We start from the raw sequence: 15,673 nt of genomic DNA, 5'->3' as shown, positions 1-15,673 counted from the left end.
CACCTTTTCTGTGCATCCTTAAACGAAAGTCACTCAATCACCAGTAAGCTGATCCAGTAGCATGTCCAATGCTAATATCAAAAGCTTGTGAAATGTTTTTAGGCAATCCTTTCTACCGAAAATATATTAGGAATTTAAAAAACAGTTCACATTACTAACCTTTATACAAAGGCTCAAGTGAAATTTCTTGTGTAGGTGTTCATAGTAGACTAAATTATGAAGTTTTCAAAATATACAATGAAAGGGCACACAAGATTGGCAGTTTCTTTATTGAACATAGAAAATGTATAAAGTAGGATGTGTGGAATAGATCTACATTACTAGACGATCAAACCTGAGTATTATTAAATGTATTTTCTGACAACTGAATGAATTGACCTAAAAACATCTCCCCTAGTAACTAGTGGTCCTTTTAACCATTTGTTGAAAAATGCAAGAGAACTATAGCTTTTACATTTCATATTGGATAGCAAGATTCCACATAGTGTTTACTGTTTTCTGTTAGATAGCATCACATTGCTTATATTATCCCCATTCAAGCCTTAAGTTGAGTTTTGTTTCAAAATAAGTTGAAAGTGACACCAAAACATAATAGGCCAAGAACTAGGACAGGTTCTTCTAATTTGTACTAAGATAAAAAGCCTCAGCCAGTTAAGATGAATTTGGTTTCACATTAGAGCTACAGAGCAAAGATTGACCAGTATCCTTCACCAAGGTAGCTAATGTTAGCTGTGTATCTCAGACTAGTGCCAAAGTAGTACACATTGTCAAATTTGAGAAAAGGATCCTCTCTGCTAGTAGAATTAGTTTTATTTTAACTGTTACAAAATTTAGTAGCACAAAGTCTTGACAATAACATCAGGAATTTGTTTTAGTTCAACTGACCTGCCCCAATTCTCACCTTTAAATCTAACAGATAATAAAAAACCAAAAACTTTCTGACAATAGAAAACATACAGTACTAAGAACTAATAGCTCAATGGAAGACTGAAAAGCAGCATTCATTTTTATTGTAATATGGAAGAGACTAGAAACTAAAGGAAGTCTGATCTAAACTCTTAGTTGAAGGCAGATTTTTACATTCTATATAAATTTACAAAATAGGATGTACGGATGAGATTTGGTTAATTTCAGAAGGCACCTCAAGGCTAAAAGGCTTTTATAAATCTATAATCCTTTCATTGATCAAAAATAAAACATTTTATTGCTGCTATTCAAATAGCAAACAAAAAGCTTGTCTTGGTCTTCAGTCTAACAAGGAATCCTCCCCCATTAAGCAAGATTAAATTACAGAAAATATAGAATAAAACTGAAGATGTCACAACTTTAGAAATACAGTGACTTTCCTTGTGTGCTTTCAAGTCAGTGAAATAGTGAAAGAAGAGTCACTTTTTGCCTTTGTGATGTTAATAAACTATAGACCATGTCAGTCACTCTCCCCTGGGCACTGAAGTACCATTTCATCATAGCTGTCCCATGTGCAGTTCTCTTAGGAATAGAAGGTAAGAACACTCTGATGATTCCCACGAACAAGGAGAATTGGTGGCAGATCTTTAGAAAGAGCTTCTAACCAGGCCATGTATAGTGCACTAGAAACTGCACCTTTTCGTGCAACTGGCAAACTCCTACAATTCACAAGGGAAAAAAGCATTCAACAATTAGAAAAACCTGGTGGAGTACAAGTTGTATCATATAAATATGGAAGTATGATTCTGCAAAGAGGTAGATATTAAGTCAGATTTCCTAACCTTTTTAGTTTTTGGGGTTTTTTTCCCTCAGAATTCAGTTGAGTTGAGAGTTTGTATCTTAAGCAGCACAGGCCTTTACATCTATTTACTCCTCAGTTTTGGCCTCTTACCACCATTTTATATTCAGGTAGCTTCATGGAGAATTCTCCTCAGTTGAAGACAGTTTCTTGAAAGACTCTTAAAGATTTTAAAATACAGCTTTTTCCTACAATGCCAGGTTGGTGCAGTCTAATATTCCTTCTCACAATCCTTCCAAAACATGCCATACTCTTTTCTTTTGAAAAAAACTACTCTATTTGCCCTACTCAAACTTCACCTGCAGTACTACTTCATGGAGCTCTGAAGCAGGCTCCTAAAGAAAAACACAGTGAAGAAACCTACGATCTGCATTCTGCTTGTTGACACCAAAAGTAATTCCATGGAAATCCATCAGCAGGATGAGAGATTTCCTAGAAAAAGAATGGAAAGGAAGGACCTGAAAGAGAGGGGAATAGTTGGCATGCGGGAGTGGAAGGAATGTGAGAATTCTCAGCTGCACTACTAATGTGGAGCTAATCACCTAAAGCACAGTATCAGAAACATGAAACTACACAGGCCATTTTTTGTTCACCAGTATAGTAGCTCCATACTTCTAATAAGTGCTTTCAGCACTGAAACCTCCTTGAGTATTTCTGTATTTTAATGCCAAGGCACAGTCTTCTTCCTAACCTGATTTACATATATTTCAAATTACAGTTCCATATCAATTAGGATAACAGTACAAATCATTTACTTACATGACAATTATGTTAGCTGTACTTGAATGTTCTTTCAGCAACTCATTTAGCCTAATCTGGCGGTAAGTCTGTAATTAAAATGAAACTTGTTAGGGAGATATTTTATTTAAAACTACAAAAAGTTCATTTATTCAAGAAAAATGAAAAACACTTATGATCAACTGGTATGAGTCATTTATAGAAAGTATGTACTTCCATCTCAGTTTGGCATCTTGTTCACTTTTCCAAAATACCTACAGCTGCAAGGCTGGGAGAGAAGAAAGCAGTAAGCTTAAAATGTGCAAATACACCAAGTACTATGGAAGCTAAATTTAAGATAGTTCCTCTAATAATGATACCATCCTCCATAGCTCCTGGAAGCAAGAGCCCCTTATACTCTCTTCAAAGTTCTTTTAACTATATCCTAATAAGCTCATAGTGAGCAGGTCTTACAGAAGTGAAGGCCCATCTTCGTTTGGTAAGCCTATCTCCATAATGGCCCCCCCTTTTTTACTACCCTATCCTGTCTTAACATCTGAGGTAGCTTCCTCAGTAATTTTCAGTTCTCTTCTATGTCAACTAACTTTCCAGCAAACATTCCGAGTTAAGTATTTCTTATAGTTCTGTTGTTCTCAGATGAGCTGAAGTCTAGTCAGCCTGCAGGCTAGTGTCTGCAGAAACAATTGAGCTATCAGCAGACATAAGAATAAATCACTTCAGTTCTCTCACTGAAATGAGTTTTGGCGGTGTTTGTAGACATGAGGAACAGCAAGGCATCAAGCAGTTCATTAACTATAAAGTAACTGTACTTTATAAAATCTTCCCCCTCAGCCCCTCAGTAATATGCAGTTAAGAGATCTCAGCAGCAGCTGCCAGTCAATCTGTACCTACCTGTTAAACAGACTCCTGATTTTTTTTACACTTACAATGCAGAATGACCTACCATTCCCATTTCTTCTCTACTGCAAATCCTCACAGAAGTTGTAAAAACCCAGACAGGAAAAAGATAAGGGTGGAATATACTCAGGACCATCTTGAAGAACTTCAGATCACGAACTTTAACCAGTCTTTCTTTAGATACCTGTCTGTATCTGCATCCTGTTACAGGATGCTACCTGGGTCTCCTCCATAGCAGCACTTGAGAAGGAGTACCTCTGAAGTCTATAGTGCACCACTGCTTGCGAAAAATGTCGAAGCTTCATTTGCTCCTTAACACCACAATTAGATGTGGTGTGGTTTTTTGGTTTTTTTAAATAACAAAGCAAAAAATGTTAGTTTGGTCAAAAAAAAGTCAAACAGCTGAATATAGACTATATTATTCTGAATTAACTGCTGAAATACTGTAGGAAAGCAGTTTAGGCCCCCCCCCCCGAATGCAGAAACATTTCTTTCTTTTTTTTTCTGGTGAACCATCTAAATGGTTTCAGATGCTGCTTTCCATCAGCCATTCATAAAAACAGCTATGGAAGAGAGAGCATAACAAGAATGAACTCATTGATATCACATCCACAAATGCAGTAGGAGAAAAAAGTTTAACAACATTTAACATAACACTCTAAAGAATACAGAACCTTTGTTTTGTAAAGCTCAAGTTCATTATCTGTTATCCTCCATGGTTCATCCTCCTTCATTTTATCTGCAACTTCTTGTTCTTTATCATCTTCATGAAGGCGGTAGGGCTCTATCATTTCTTCAAAAGCTGCAATACTGGAACGATTAAGTGAACAGCCATATTAAAAAAGGTATTAGTCTATATGTCAGCAATGACTTTCATGGTATCAGAAAGTTTTATTACAATGCAAAAATAAAGTGAACTGAAATTTTTTCACTGCCAATTGCAGTTAGAACATCAAATCAGCTATTTGTATATGGAGGCATTATAATTCAACAAACAATTAGGGACATCTGTAGGAGCTTTCACTGTTCATCATGCAACTAAATATAAAGTTTTAGCCAGTTTAAAAAAAAAAACCCAAACAACCTTTGCTAGAGTTTACTGTAATTGTTTGAAAGTTGAAGAGTACTACCTTAGAAAACGTATAGTAACTAAGAGTAGCTTCTTCACAATTAAGTTTGAAAGAGAAGGAGTTTACATGTCACACTAAAAATAGCTATCAAGTCTCATCCTAGTGCCATTAGGATTCTGGCTTTGATATTTTTATTTTGCTTCTTTTTAATCTTTCCAATACAGTCCGAGAGCCACGTTCAAATGCAAATAACCACAGCCATCTTGTTTAGTCTTCCTGTTGCACTTGTTAAAATAGGAGGTGTTACTTTGAATCTACTTGAACTTTAGCGAGAACTTTGAAAGAAAACCTTCTGAAGACCAAAGAGGCATTCATTTCTACTAGAAAGAACAACGTACATTACCCTACTTTCTCTACCCACATTAGGATACTTGAACAGCAAACAAATTATGGAAGTAACTTGTCTTTGAATAGCTCCAGCATGTGAGATGTGAGAAAAATCAACAAGATTTTTAGCGGAACATACTGAAATGTATGCCTTACATGCAATGAAATAACTACATTTTGATGCTATTTGAATGTTTTTTTATAAAGATGACAAGGTATTGCCAATCTTCTGTGGTTGCAAATTACAGTGTGGAAAGTCTAAAAAACATTAAAGAATACCTCTTAGGATATATTGTAATACCAGTATGTGTAACGTGCTAGCTTTCATCGAGTTAAACACTCCCCCCATGCCCACTTTCTAACTGAGGTGTTCCTGTTCCTCCAGGAAACCCCCACACTACTAAAAAAACCCATCTTTTTTTCTACCCTTGGTGGTCTTTACTGAAGTTAGTTGATACAATGACTTCACCTTCATCAAAAGGGAAAAACCAAATGTTACGTTTTGGTTTGCTATGTTTTGGCTGAACAAAATGGAGAAGTATTAACAGTATTTTATTATACAGCACAGCAACTGGTAAAAATAAATCATCCTCCTCCACTTAGTTTACAGCTATTGTTAATGCCAACTGGTATCTTAGAAAGGTTTTGGATATATTGTGGGGAATGTATCCACGGAGATAGAAAAAATGCTCTCAGAAGCAGTAACTCATGGATCACTTCTATGAAATAAAAATAATTTCATGTAATTCTACAATCTCAACTTTCTATGCATAAAAGCGTGCTACCTCTAAGTTTACACGTTTTACAGTAGCAGGCTCCCAGGAGCAAGACATCCAAAAGCATCATAGTGCCAGAAGTATTCTAACATTTTAGTTGCTTGATATATTCTACACATTTAAGAAAAGTTGATTAAAAAGCAGGGTATAGAAGAATGCATATTAGCGTTTACCATTTCCACAAGTTGTAAAACAGTATTTCCTAATTTGCATGACATGTTGAATTATTCAGATCCATGCATATCCATGTAAAAGACATTTTTAACAACTTCAACATACTAAAGACAACTTGAAGGGAAAGGAGGATAGTATTTTTAGATCTTATACATTCTGTTACAAATTTGTACTGAAAGCCATCTACAATTAAATTTTTTAAACTTGAAAATCAGAAATATCACATGTATGAACATTCCTGTGCAAATTAGAAGTCCAAGCAATTTAAAAAAAAAAAAACAGAAAAAATAGATCAGGCTATTTGAAGACCAAGCTTTGCGACATTAAACTAAGACTCCAAGTAAGATGAAGACCATGTACGTTTTTGTGAGCATTTCTCTTTTTAAATAAGATTGCTCCAGACAAATCGGATCTTTTTAAACTGTATTTTCTAAATTTAATATTACAGTCTAAATTCTGTGTTCTTGGATGTAGGAGTTATTGCTTAATTTATTTCCTGCATTTTCATGAAACACTGGATGTCATAGGAACTACTCTATCAAAACTGTTATGTAGTAAAGAATGAAGTATTCTAAATTAACGAAAGACATCAAGAATTCAACTAACAAACAAGCTGGGTTTTTCTGAGACTTACTTTTCTTTCTTTGGCTTAGTATTAATATCCCCAAGAACCATAATGTCCGAGAAGTCTATCCGAAATTTGCTGAGCAAAGTAGCCATCCTGTATCAGAGAAACAAGCCTTTATGCAGACCAGATTTTTAATTATTTCACAGGGTAAACAGATAGGTGTTTGGTAATAAAAACACTAGTTTAAGGAAAAAAGGCAACTTAAATGTGATGGGGGGGGGGGGGGGGGGGGGGGGGGGGGGGGGGGGGGGGGAGAAATCAAATTGACCTGGCATAGGGCTATAAATCAACACCATGCTTTGGAAAAAAAAAAAATTTTTTTTTAAACCACAAAACTAAGAAAAGAGCTCTCCCTTAAAGATAACGTCAGAAAATATTTGAAAAAGAAAATGTTGGCGTCAGACACTGCTGCAGAAAAATTAGTTTAACTTGAGGTATCTCATCCTGATAACAATCTAGGGGAAATGGAACTTTTTTTGGAGAAAGCCAACAGAATACGATTATACCTCAACCAAAGAACAACTGAAAGAAGGCTACTACAATGAGAAAGTAAGCTACTGTGTAACATGCTCTATTAACATTTGAAATGAAATTTTTAAAGGTAAACTTACGCTCTTCTGTCATGATCAATCCTGTTTATTTTTCCACCAATGAACACTCTGATCTTACAGTCCTTCCATTTCTTCTTGGTTGTAAGAAGATAAGGAATCAACAGTGTCAAACCTACATTTTCACCAGAATTTGGGAATGATTTAGAAAACATAGCATCATGTTAGAGTTTAATAGTACACATTTGTAATCTATATATGAACCGACTGAAAGATATCTGTTAACAATTAATTCAGAATCACTTCAGTATTTTTTTTTTTTCAACATTTGTTTTTAAAGTGTAAAGCATATTACCTCCATCATCAAAGAGCCACCAGACATCAATATTGCTTTTGCCTTGTTTCTTCTGAAACTGAGTACTAGCATCAAGAAGTCTTTGGTCAGCCAAGTTTAAAGGAGAAGATGGGCTCTTTGAACCTGGAAAAAAGTAGGATGAAATTTTATTTTTGAAGCATTTTGCTTTATCATCCTGAAATTCATCAAATGCAACTTAATATTTTGTGGTATCTCTAAGTTTAAATAAAAATTGTTTCTTCCCCCCAACCCAACTCCAGATTTTGACTGAATGGATATAAACTGAGCTATATTTAGGGAATCTGCAAACTCCTAACTTCAGCAGTTAAAGATTTAAATCTTGAAGTCATTTAACAAATAAAGGATCTGTATGATCTTTATCCAGTCATTTGCCAGGATAATTTAACTAACCTTGCATACATACTTCAGAGCATTAGGTCATGCACTGTTGCTACCTCTTGCATATGACAAAACTTGCCTAAAAACATGTAGATACTAATTTACAAGTAAATACCATGTCCTAAGCACTTTTCTTCTTTCCTTAAATCCATTTTTCTTGAAGCATGTGGTGAAAATAAAAGCTAGTTCTGTGTACTGGAATTCTATCTTTTGCAACAAGGACTGTTTTTCACGTGCAAGGCTCTGAAGCACAATATAGACTATTTTGCATAACAATGGTACTGGATTTGCCAAGAACAAGACAACAATGGCATTTTCAATTAGATTAATACAGGTAAATACATTTTTTTAAAAACTATAGAAAAAACTAACCCCTTTCCCTTAATTAAAACCTCTGTTTGAACACGAGCCAGGAGTTTGATATTAATCTCAGTCCTTATTTTATTAAGAATTTTTAAATTTAGAGCACATCTGTGACTGATTTACATTAATATACTACTTCACTGCATACTGGGACTTCTTCCAAACTGCCATCTTGTGCTTCAAGATGTAATCTCACTCTCCATTATTAAAACACAACAGCTTCTAGCTGTTGAAATTATGAAGAAACTGTCAAAAAAGTTAGATGAATCTTAGTTAAGGCAAAATTATTTGCTTAACTCAAAAAAAAGTCTGAAATAAACCAGGAAATGAAAACTGCTCAATTCATCTCTCAAAATGCTGTTTATTTGAATGACCACTTCACGTTGTTTCAGATATTAATCTCACTGAGTGGCTGTATTATGCCTTAATTTGCAAGCTATTGAACAATTCCAAATAACAGAGCAACAACTATGGCTTCAGAAGATCTACTGAATAGACTGATGGTGCACTTCCACTATACCATTAGGTAATATTCCCCTTACTCCTAAATCAAGTAAGGACCCAGACAGATATCTGAGACAGAGAACTACGCAAGCTCCTGAACACATTTCAAATGTTACTTGAGAACAAAAGTTTTTTAAAAAAAAAAAAATAATAATCCAACACAAAGTTGCATTTTTCCATAGCCCAATCCCTAAAGATGAAGCACATTCCAAAGCAGATATGAAGAAACACAATAACATTGCATGGTTGATATTTTCCTCTCTCTCATATATATGTGTAGAAAGGAGTACAAAAGGAAAACTGAAATTAACAATGCGAAAGAATGATTTAACACAAAAAGGTGGAAAATGCCTGCCTTTTTTCAACAGTGGTTGTGTTGGAGTCTTTCCATCCTCGTCCTCCTCTGGAAGATTTTTAAAGATACAAAATAAAAAGGTTAATTTCCTTTGTGCTGTTAATGAAAACACTACTAGTGTATATAAAAAAAATTAGAAAATAAAGATGTAGAATGAAATGGATTTTCATACAAAGAAAAGCACACAAATGCAGTCTACCAGATCCTGAGATTTATTTGTACTTTAAAAAAACCCAATGAATCACATTGGTCACTTAACTAGTAAGTCACTCCAAGCTTTTACTTTAAAAATAAGAGAAAAGTTGGTTATTGTCATGTCAAAGTATCCTGAATGACTTGTGCATGTTAACATACATATAATATTCTAGTCTGAGGTGAAAAAAGCTTCATAAATTTAGCAGCTTTCAAATCACACTTAATATATAGATGTGTGGCACAATTCTCAAGCAATTTTTAATGCCTGTCAAACTCATTAACAAAGTAAATCCATTGTAGCTCATTGTCTACCACCTGTTTTATTTAGGGGACTAGACGTGAAAGATTTATTTTACATACTGCTAAGCTCTAAACCAAAGTACTTAAGTGATTAGACATCAACGGCTAGAAAAGCATGACACACTTCTGTTCCACAGAGACAAAAATCCCTTAAGTAATTCCTTGGTGAGGGGACAGAGGAGCTGAAGAGGGAATGAGAGAGAAAGAGTAAGAACTCAAATTTCATTGCTAACTAGCAAGTTACCTTTATGTAGAGTGGGAGTTCTTTCACTAGATGATGGAGCAAAAGCTATAGAAGTGTCTGTCTCAGCCTTCTTGCTATAATCCACTTTTACTATGACATCCTTGGTACATGGAGATTTTTCTTGGGATGACAGTAACTCTTCTTCGAGAAAGCAAAGAAACACATTATAAACCACTTAATTGTTCCAAATGGTATCAATAGAGGTATGTGACTGTACTGAGATGGTTCACAGTTGGTTAAACTCTATGCAACTGTTATGCTATGGCAAAGAGAGGAAAAAAAAGGCAGAAAACAACAACAAAATCTTATATGAACAGCTTCAGAGTACAAAGAGGCTCCTCCTCTGAGCAGAGCTGTAATTTCCTGCTACTTCTCTTCCCAGATTTTGGGTGTTGATTGCATTACCACAGGCTAAACATAAAACAGAGCTAAGTTAATACTGAGGAAGTACAACCAGGAGGGAAGAAGGTTACTTGATGAAACATTTTCCACTTCCACTCTAACTCCAAGAGGAACATCAGCCTTAGACAAGGCCCAGACCAACTATCTCTCACAGCAAAGTTTTTTTTCCACGTTTGGCTTCAGGGGAGATACTCAGTAGCTGTCCGAGTTAAAGCAAACTCACAGTCCCCAGTGGATATTAAGACTCTTCTGACACCTTTGTATTTCCCAGTCGTCTCAGCAGTGTTATTTTCACACTGCAGGTTCACTCCTTGCTGTTTCTGATACTCCTCTGCCCTCTTGCACACAGTGACAGGCTCTCTGCTACCTCTCTCCAAATCCTAAGACATTGGTATGTTACCAGTAATGGAACAACCGTCCCCTCTTTCAGGAGGATGCCCCCCTACAGAGCTTGTGTCACAAGCATTCTTCCTCATTGTAGCAACATTGTATGGAGCAAGCTACAAACAAATTACACAGTATCAACTCAGTAGACAGTTGTTGCCAAAGCTCTAAGGCTTTCTTCATTATTCTGCTTGAAATTTAACTAAAATTATACCATTCAGCTTAAGACCACTACCTACAAAGCATAACCAAGTCTTCTACATTGAAAATAGAAAACCTTTCCAAACTTGAGACAGACTACTGCTGAGGTCTGTAAACTAGTGTGCGTAGGAGCTGGCAACCCACACCAGACCCATAGCATTCTTGGATCATGCAACATTTGTTGTGATTTTTGTGATTTCTAGACTTGAGTCTCAAATACTTGATACCAATGTGGCAGCCTCTTTAATTTGTTTCAGTAAAATAGTAAATCCTTGGGAAGCAACTATATACAGCTTACAAATACAGAAAGTTGAAACACACAGAAAACCAAGTTCTGTTGCTGAACATGGGTTATTCTTATCTTACATTTCAGACTTGCTAATTTCAGTGATTTTTATTCTGTAAGAAGAGTGGTGTTTTGGTTTGTTGTTTTTTTAATAACTTATCTTAATTTAATATTTTCAGAAAGCAGTATTAAAAAAGAATTAGAACAGCTATTCACCAGATGAAACAAAATAAATCTTACCTTGGCCCTGAAGGTGAGAAATGTCCAGGCCCTCCTTTAGGCGGATGACAACTACACCATACTGAACATCAAAGGCATCACTAAACAAAAGGAACAAAAATAAAATATTTTAAGACTTTTTCTTTCCCAAAGGACCTACTTTACTCTCTTTGAGCAAATTCCAGTGATTAAACACTGCCATTTAAACTCCCAAATCGCAAATTTGTGTTACAATTTCAGTTTCAATTCCAAACTATCAACTGCATCAGTGAACTGAATGCCATATCCTGAAAAGCAACACATAGAAAGGATACCTATTTCCTCTCCTCCCTCTCTCCCCTATGCAAACAGCAATTAAATAAAAGCAACATGAACAGGTCAGTCAAATTCTGCACAGATGATGACAAGATACACTGAGAAATCTAAAGTTTTATCTCCCCCTATCAATAAAGGGATTTATTTTGAGTAGATCTCCTTGATCTGAGAACTAAAAATTTCTGATGTCTTTCCAAAACATTTGGGTATTAAAAACACCTATGAAGTTGTAATGTAGAATCAAATTAGCTGTAAGTTAGCTATAATGTGCCTATTCCCATTATATCTGATGGAGAAGGAACTCACTCCTTTAAAAAATAAAGAGGGAAAACTTTGTTATTGTAGAAACAAGCAAAAAGCCTGAATAAATGGCTGAGTAAAAGTGGAGTAAAATGAAGGACACACACACTCCCAGATTTAAGAGAGAAAAACATGAACATACCATACAGTTTTCATTAGCCATTAATCATCAGTCCTTTAAACATAAATACCTCATTACAACCAACCATAAATTTCATTTCCACAGACAGAAATTTCTGAAGATTTCACTCATTAAACACTTCTCTTTAGAAGCAGTAAGACTTGATTAGAAATGTTCAAAGTATCAACATATTCTATAATAAACGCAAGAAAAATTGAGATTGATTTAAGACGAAAATGTTTTGTCCATTAGTGAACATTTTAAATTCATTATTTAATTTGTTAAATCTGTACAGATTAGATGTGTTCCTATTGTGTGCTTCAGAAACTTTCAATTTTCCAGAGATTTTCCAGAAACACGCTTGACCTACAGTTACTACCTCCTGAGGTTTCTCTTTTGGGATGTGGAGAACCACATCACTTGTTGGTCTTGACAGATCTTCCAGCACAAGCCATTCCAAAATAAAATAGGAATAAAATTAAAACCAAGAACTAACCAACCTGTTTCCTTATTTTCACTGCATTTGGTGCTCCTGCTTTTCTCTTAAGGAACTGAGAGAGTGGGAGGGTATGATTTTTTTCCTTTTCTAATCTCTGCCTGTAATCCCTCATCCTCTCTTTCTTTTAAATGCACAGTAAATGAGAAGTGTAAAGCACAAATGAAGTGGGTTAAGCAGCACATAAGGAAAACAAAAAACTCTTTGTGTAAGTGCAAGAAGCAAGTTTTGGTTTTCTGAAGTGTTTGCAGCACAAGTTATTCTATTAAATTTTTCAGCCAGAACTGGTCTGCTTTTCAGTACTGTCAAATTACACTGGGTTTTCCTTTCCCATCTGCTTTTTGGCTACTGTATTACTTTGGGTGTCAGTGCTATGTATCTTGTAAGTAAATATTTTCTTGAATATGAGAGCAAAGTTTAATGAAGATAGAACTTCAGCGTAAGAGTTGATTCATTCTCTACTACACTTAATCTGTACAGAAGAAGTGTAGGAAAAACTCTGCTTTCAATAGAAACTATGCTTTAAAGAATTCAGCAGACTGGCACAAAAGCCACTAGTTCCATCTCTAAAGACAGTTACTCTTAAACCTCAGACCACTGCCACAACTCTTTCTAGATGCAGAAAGAGTTACTATATAGAAATCTAATCTGTTTAAACTATAAAGACTTGCTTATTAATTTCTGTATCAGAAAAAAAACAAGGTATTGAAGACTGCTGGATCAGCAATATGGAAAAATCTGAGTCTACCTGAAAGAGACTTCATGCAACTAAGATCTTCTTGACTTATTACCAAATGTACTGAAATGGAACAGAAGAGATACACCTCTGCATTTTCTACTTACTGGAATAAATTGATGTACGTTTCAACATCTCTCATGTCACCTTGTCTCCAATTTTTCTTAAATCCAACAACAAGGGTGTTAGGTCTCATTCTACCCAGACCAGCAGCCTAAGAACAAAAAACATTTTTTAAAAACCATGTTATTGAAACAACTAAAGTTTCTATTATTTTCTTAAGCAGAAAACAAAGTATTTTTCATCAGAGTTTTAAGATAACTTTGCAAAATGAAAATACTTCAAAGTACAAAAACACTTCCAATTTTGATGTTCATCTTCACCACTTTCATTAAAAAAAAAAATTTAAGACAGAGGTGTACCTGCATTAAGTATTGTCCTCCATCCCTCAAGTCCTCTGCGTGCACTGGTGCATAGAAAGCCTTCATCTTGTTTTTAATTAACCATCGCTGATATTTAGCCAAATCTGTTGACAGTTCCTTCATGGCTTGCCTCCGAGGACCCTTTCAAAATAAGGAAATAAAAACAGGAGAGGGAACAAGAATTATGAGTATGAATAGTAATAAAGTGCCTCCCTCCCCTTTTTTTTTAATTTCACTGCTAGAATCCAATTTAAACTTGAATAACCTCAAAACAGGCTTCCACACTACCAAAAAAACCCAAAACAACAAAATACCAGGCATTATCAGCAACAAAGAGTGGACCAGAGTCTCATTTTTAGGAAGAGGGTTGCTCAAGCTTCAGCAATCTTGTTCCTGCACAGCACAACCCACTTCCCCAGCAGGTGGCACAAGCTTGTCCTCCAAAGCATAATGTAGTTTTAAAAGGAAAGGGCTTTGTAATGAAGCGTACACAGATATAGGATGACTTAGTATTAGGCTTTATGGGAATATTTGTTTCAAGCTGTACAAGTGTGCCTCCGTGTGTACACAAGCCTAATCAGAAAGCCTTTCTCACAGTAGTGTCACTTCTGCAGTTTTATGTTGCAGTCAAAGTCATCTTCTCTTTAAATACCTTCTTTTTATTACTTCCATCAGGATGGATCACTGTGTTCCTCCTATACATCAAAATGCAGAATACAGGACGAGGTATAATCAAGAACACAGCAGCCCAGTTTTTGCAAAAGGATACAGTTTGCAAAAGGATGCAGACTCTGACCAAATGGTCAGTTAGTGAAGAACAAGGTAGTGTCATCCTTCTTGTAGGAAAGCAGTTTTAGACATAGGATATGCTCCGAGAAAATCTCTGATCAGAATTGCTTTCCTACAAGAAGGATGACACTACTTTATTCTTTTCAGTATAGCCCTATTTTGGAAGACAGTAATTCCATCTGTGATATCTTACCTCTCTAGTATTACTCAGTTTCTGTCCTTTGCACTCTTTGAAGTTTTAAGTTTGTATAGACAGGAATTAAAAGAATTAAATTTTATGAAGACAAAACTGGACAATTTTTGCGTAACAAAATGTATGTTCTGTGGACTGCATTAACTTCATTTGCTCCTATCTGTTCATTAGATCAGAAGCAAGTCATACTTAGTAAGTGTGGTAAATTTAAACACATTTAAGAATAATCAATCTTTGTATTTAAAGTTACACTTGCTTAAATGTTCTTAGTGATGTGACAGAAAAGGTCTGGCCTTAAAATATGAAGCTAAACTACACAATCCCAATAGGCTAAAGTATTTACCAATGTTTATCAGAGATGCAACAGCCTCTCTGTAGCTAACTAAGTTTTGGTACAGATCATAGTATGACAGCCACCTTATATCGCAGTTAAGATAACTCATGACAAGCATGACTATGAAGAACAGTTACTTGAAGCTTGCTTCCTCCTCCCCACCCCAAAACCTCTACGGGTCTGCTGTAGAAGATACTACTATTAAAAAAAAAAAAAAAAAAAAAAAAAAAAAGTAAGAACTGCTGAAATTATGTCCTTGCAGAACAGCCCTCACACACCCCCAACCCCCCAAAAAACCCACACCTCATATCCTGACAAAAACCATGGAAAGTTAGTGAAATACTAGGGTCTGAGCAGAAAGGGAACAGGAAAGGAAATAACCTGTTCACATTACTGTTTCACCTGCCAATGAAATGAATCTGATAACTGAAGGAATAAAAAACTACTTGAAAGGTTAAGAGCAATTTTTAACTATTGGCTAAACTGATACTGAATTTACTGCTCAAGAAGGTTTATTTTAGACCAGGCTTTGTAAGAAATCTACACAGGAATCAATCTCCCTGAAACAGTAACACTGAGTGGAAATCTAGCTGTATACTGTGCATCATTTTGACCAACTGCTATCCAATTGTATGACACAAGGACAGAAAGAGACCCAGGCTGTAATCCAATGTTCCACTTTACTCCTACAAAGCTTCCTCAGCATTTAAGCATCAAATGATCAAAGATACTAATTTTGCAAAGTTTCCCCTGTGGTTTACCTAACTGGAATAGTGA

At 35.5% G+C, this 15,673-nt stretch overlaps 1 protein-coding gene across 1 annotated transcript in view; it reads right to left on the bottom strand.

Annotated features, from left to right (window-relative positions):
* Window positions 1-250: 250 nt before the first annotated feature.
* Window positions 251-15,673, bottom strand: part of SLC12A2 (solute carrier family 12 member 2) — a 58,835-nt gene continuing 43,412 nt past the window's right edge. The window contains exons 17-27 of the mRNA XM_050912703.1: window positions 13,581-13,721; window positions 13,266-13,372; window positions 11,212-11,291; window positions 9,699-9,839; window positions 8,960-9,007; window positions 7,339-7,461; window positions 7,047-7,158; window positions 6,442-6,528; window positions 4,075-4,210; window positions 2,525-2,592; window positions 251-1,625 (exon numbers count right to left, since the gene is read on the bottom strand). Coding sequence (XP_050768660.1) covers window positions 1,490-1,625; window positions 2,525-2,592; window positions 4,075-4,210; window positions 6,442-6,528; window positions 7,047-7,158; window positions 7,339-7,461; window positions 8,960-9,007; window positions 9,699-9,839; window positions 11,212-11,291; window positions 13,266-13,372; window positions 13,581-13,721 — 1,179 coding nt within the window. The 3' untranslated portion in view covers window positions 251-1,489. The remainder of the gene's footprint in view (window positions 1,626-2,524; window positions 2,593-4,074; window positions 4,211-6,441; window positions 6,529-7,046; window positions 7,159-7,338; window positions 7,462-8,959; window positions 9,008-9,698; window positions 9,840-11,211; window positions 11,292-13,265; window positions 13,373-13,580; window positions 13,722-15,673) is intronic.

The sequence above is a fragment of the Gymnogyps californianus genome, chromosome Z, assembly GCF_018139145.2.
Source record: "Gymnogyps californianus isolate 813 chromosome Z, ASM1813914v2, whole genome shotgun sequence".
In the NCBI taxonomy this organism is placed as follows: Eukaryota; Metazoa; Chordata; class Aves; order Accipitriformes; family Cathartidae; genus Gymnogyps; species Gymnogyps californianus.
Note: the sequence above shows the minus strand (reverse complement) of the source record. Positions and strands in the feature narration are given on the sequence as shown.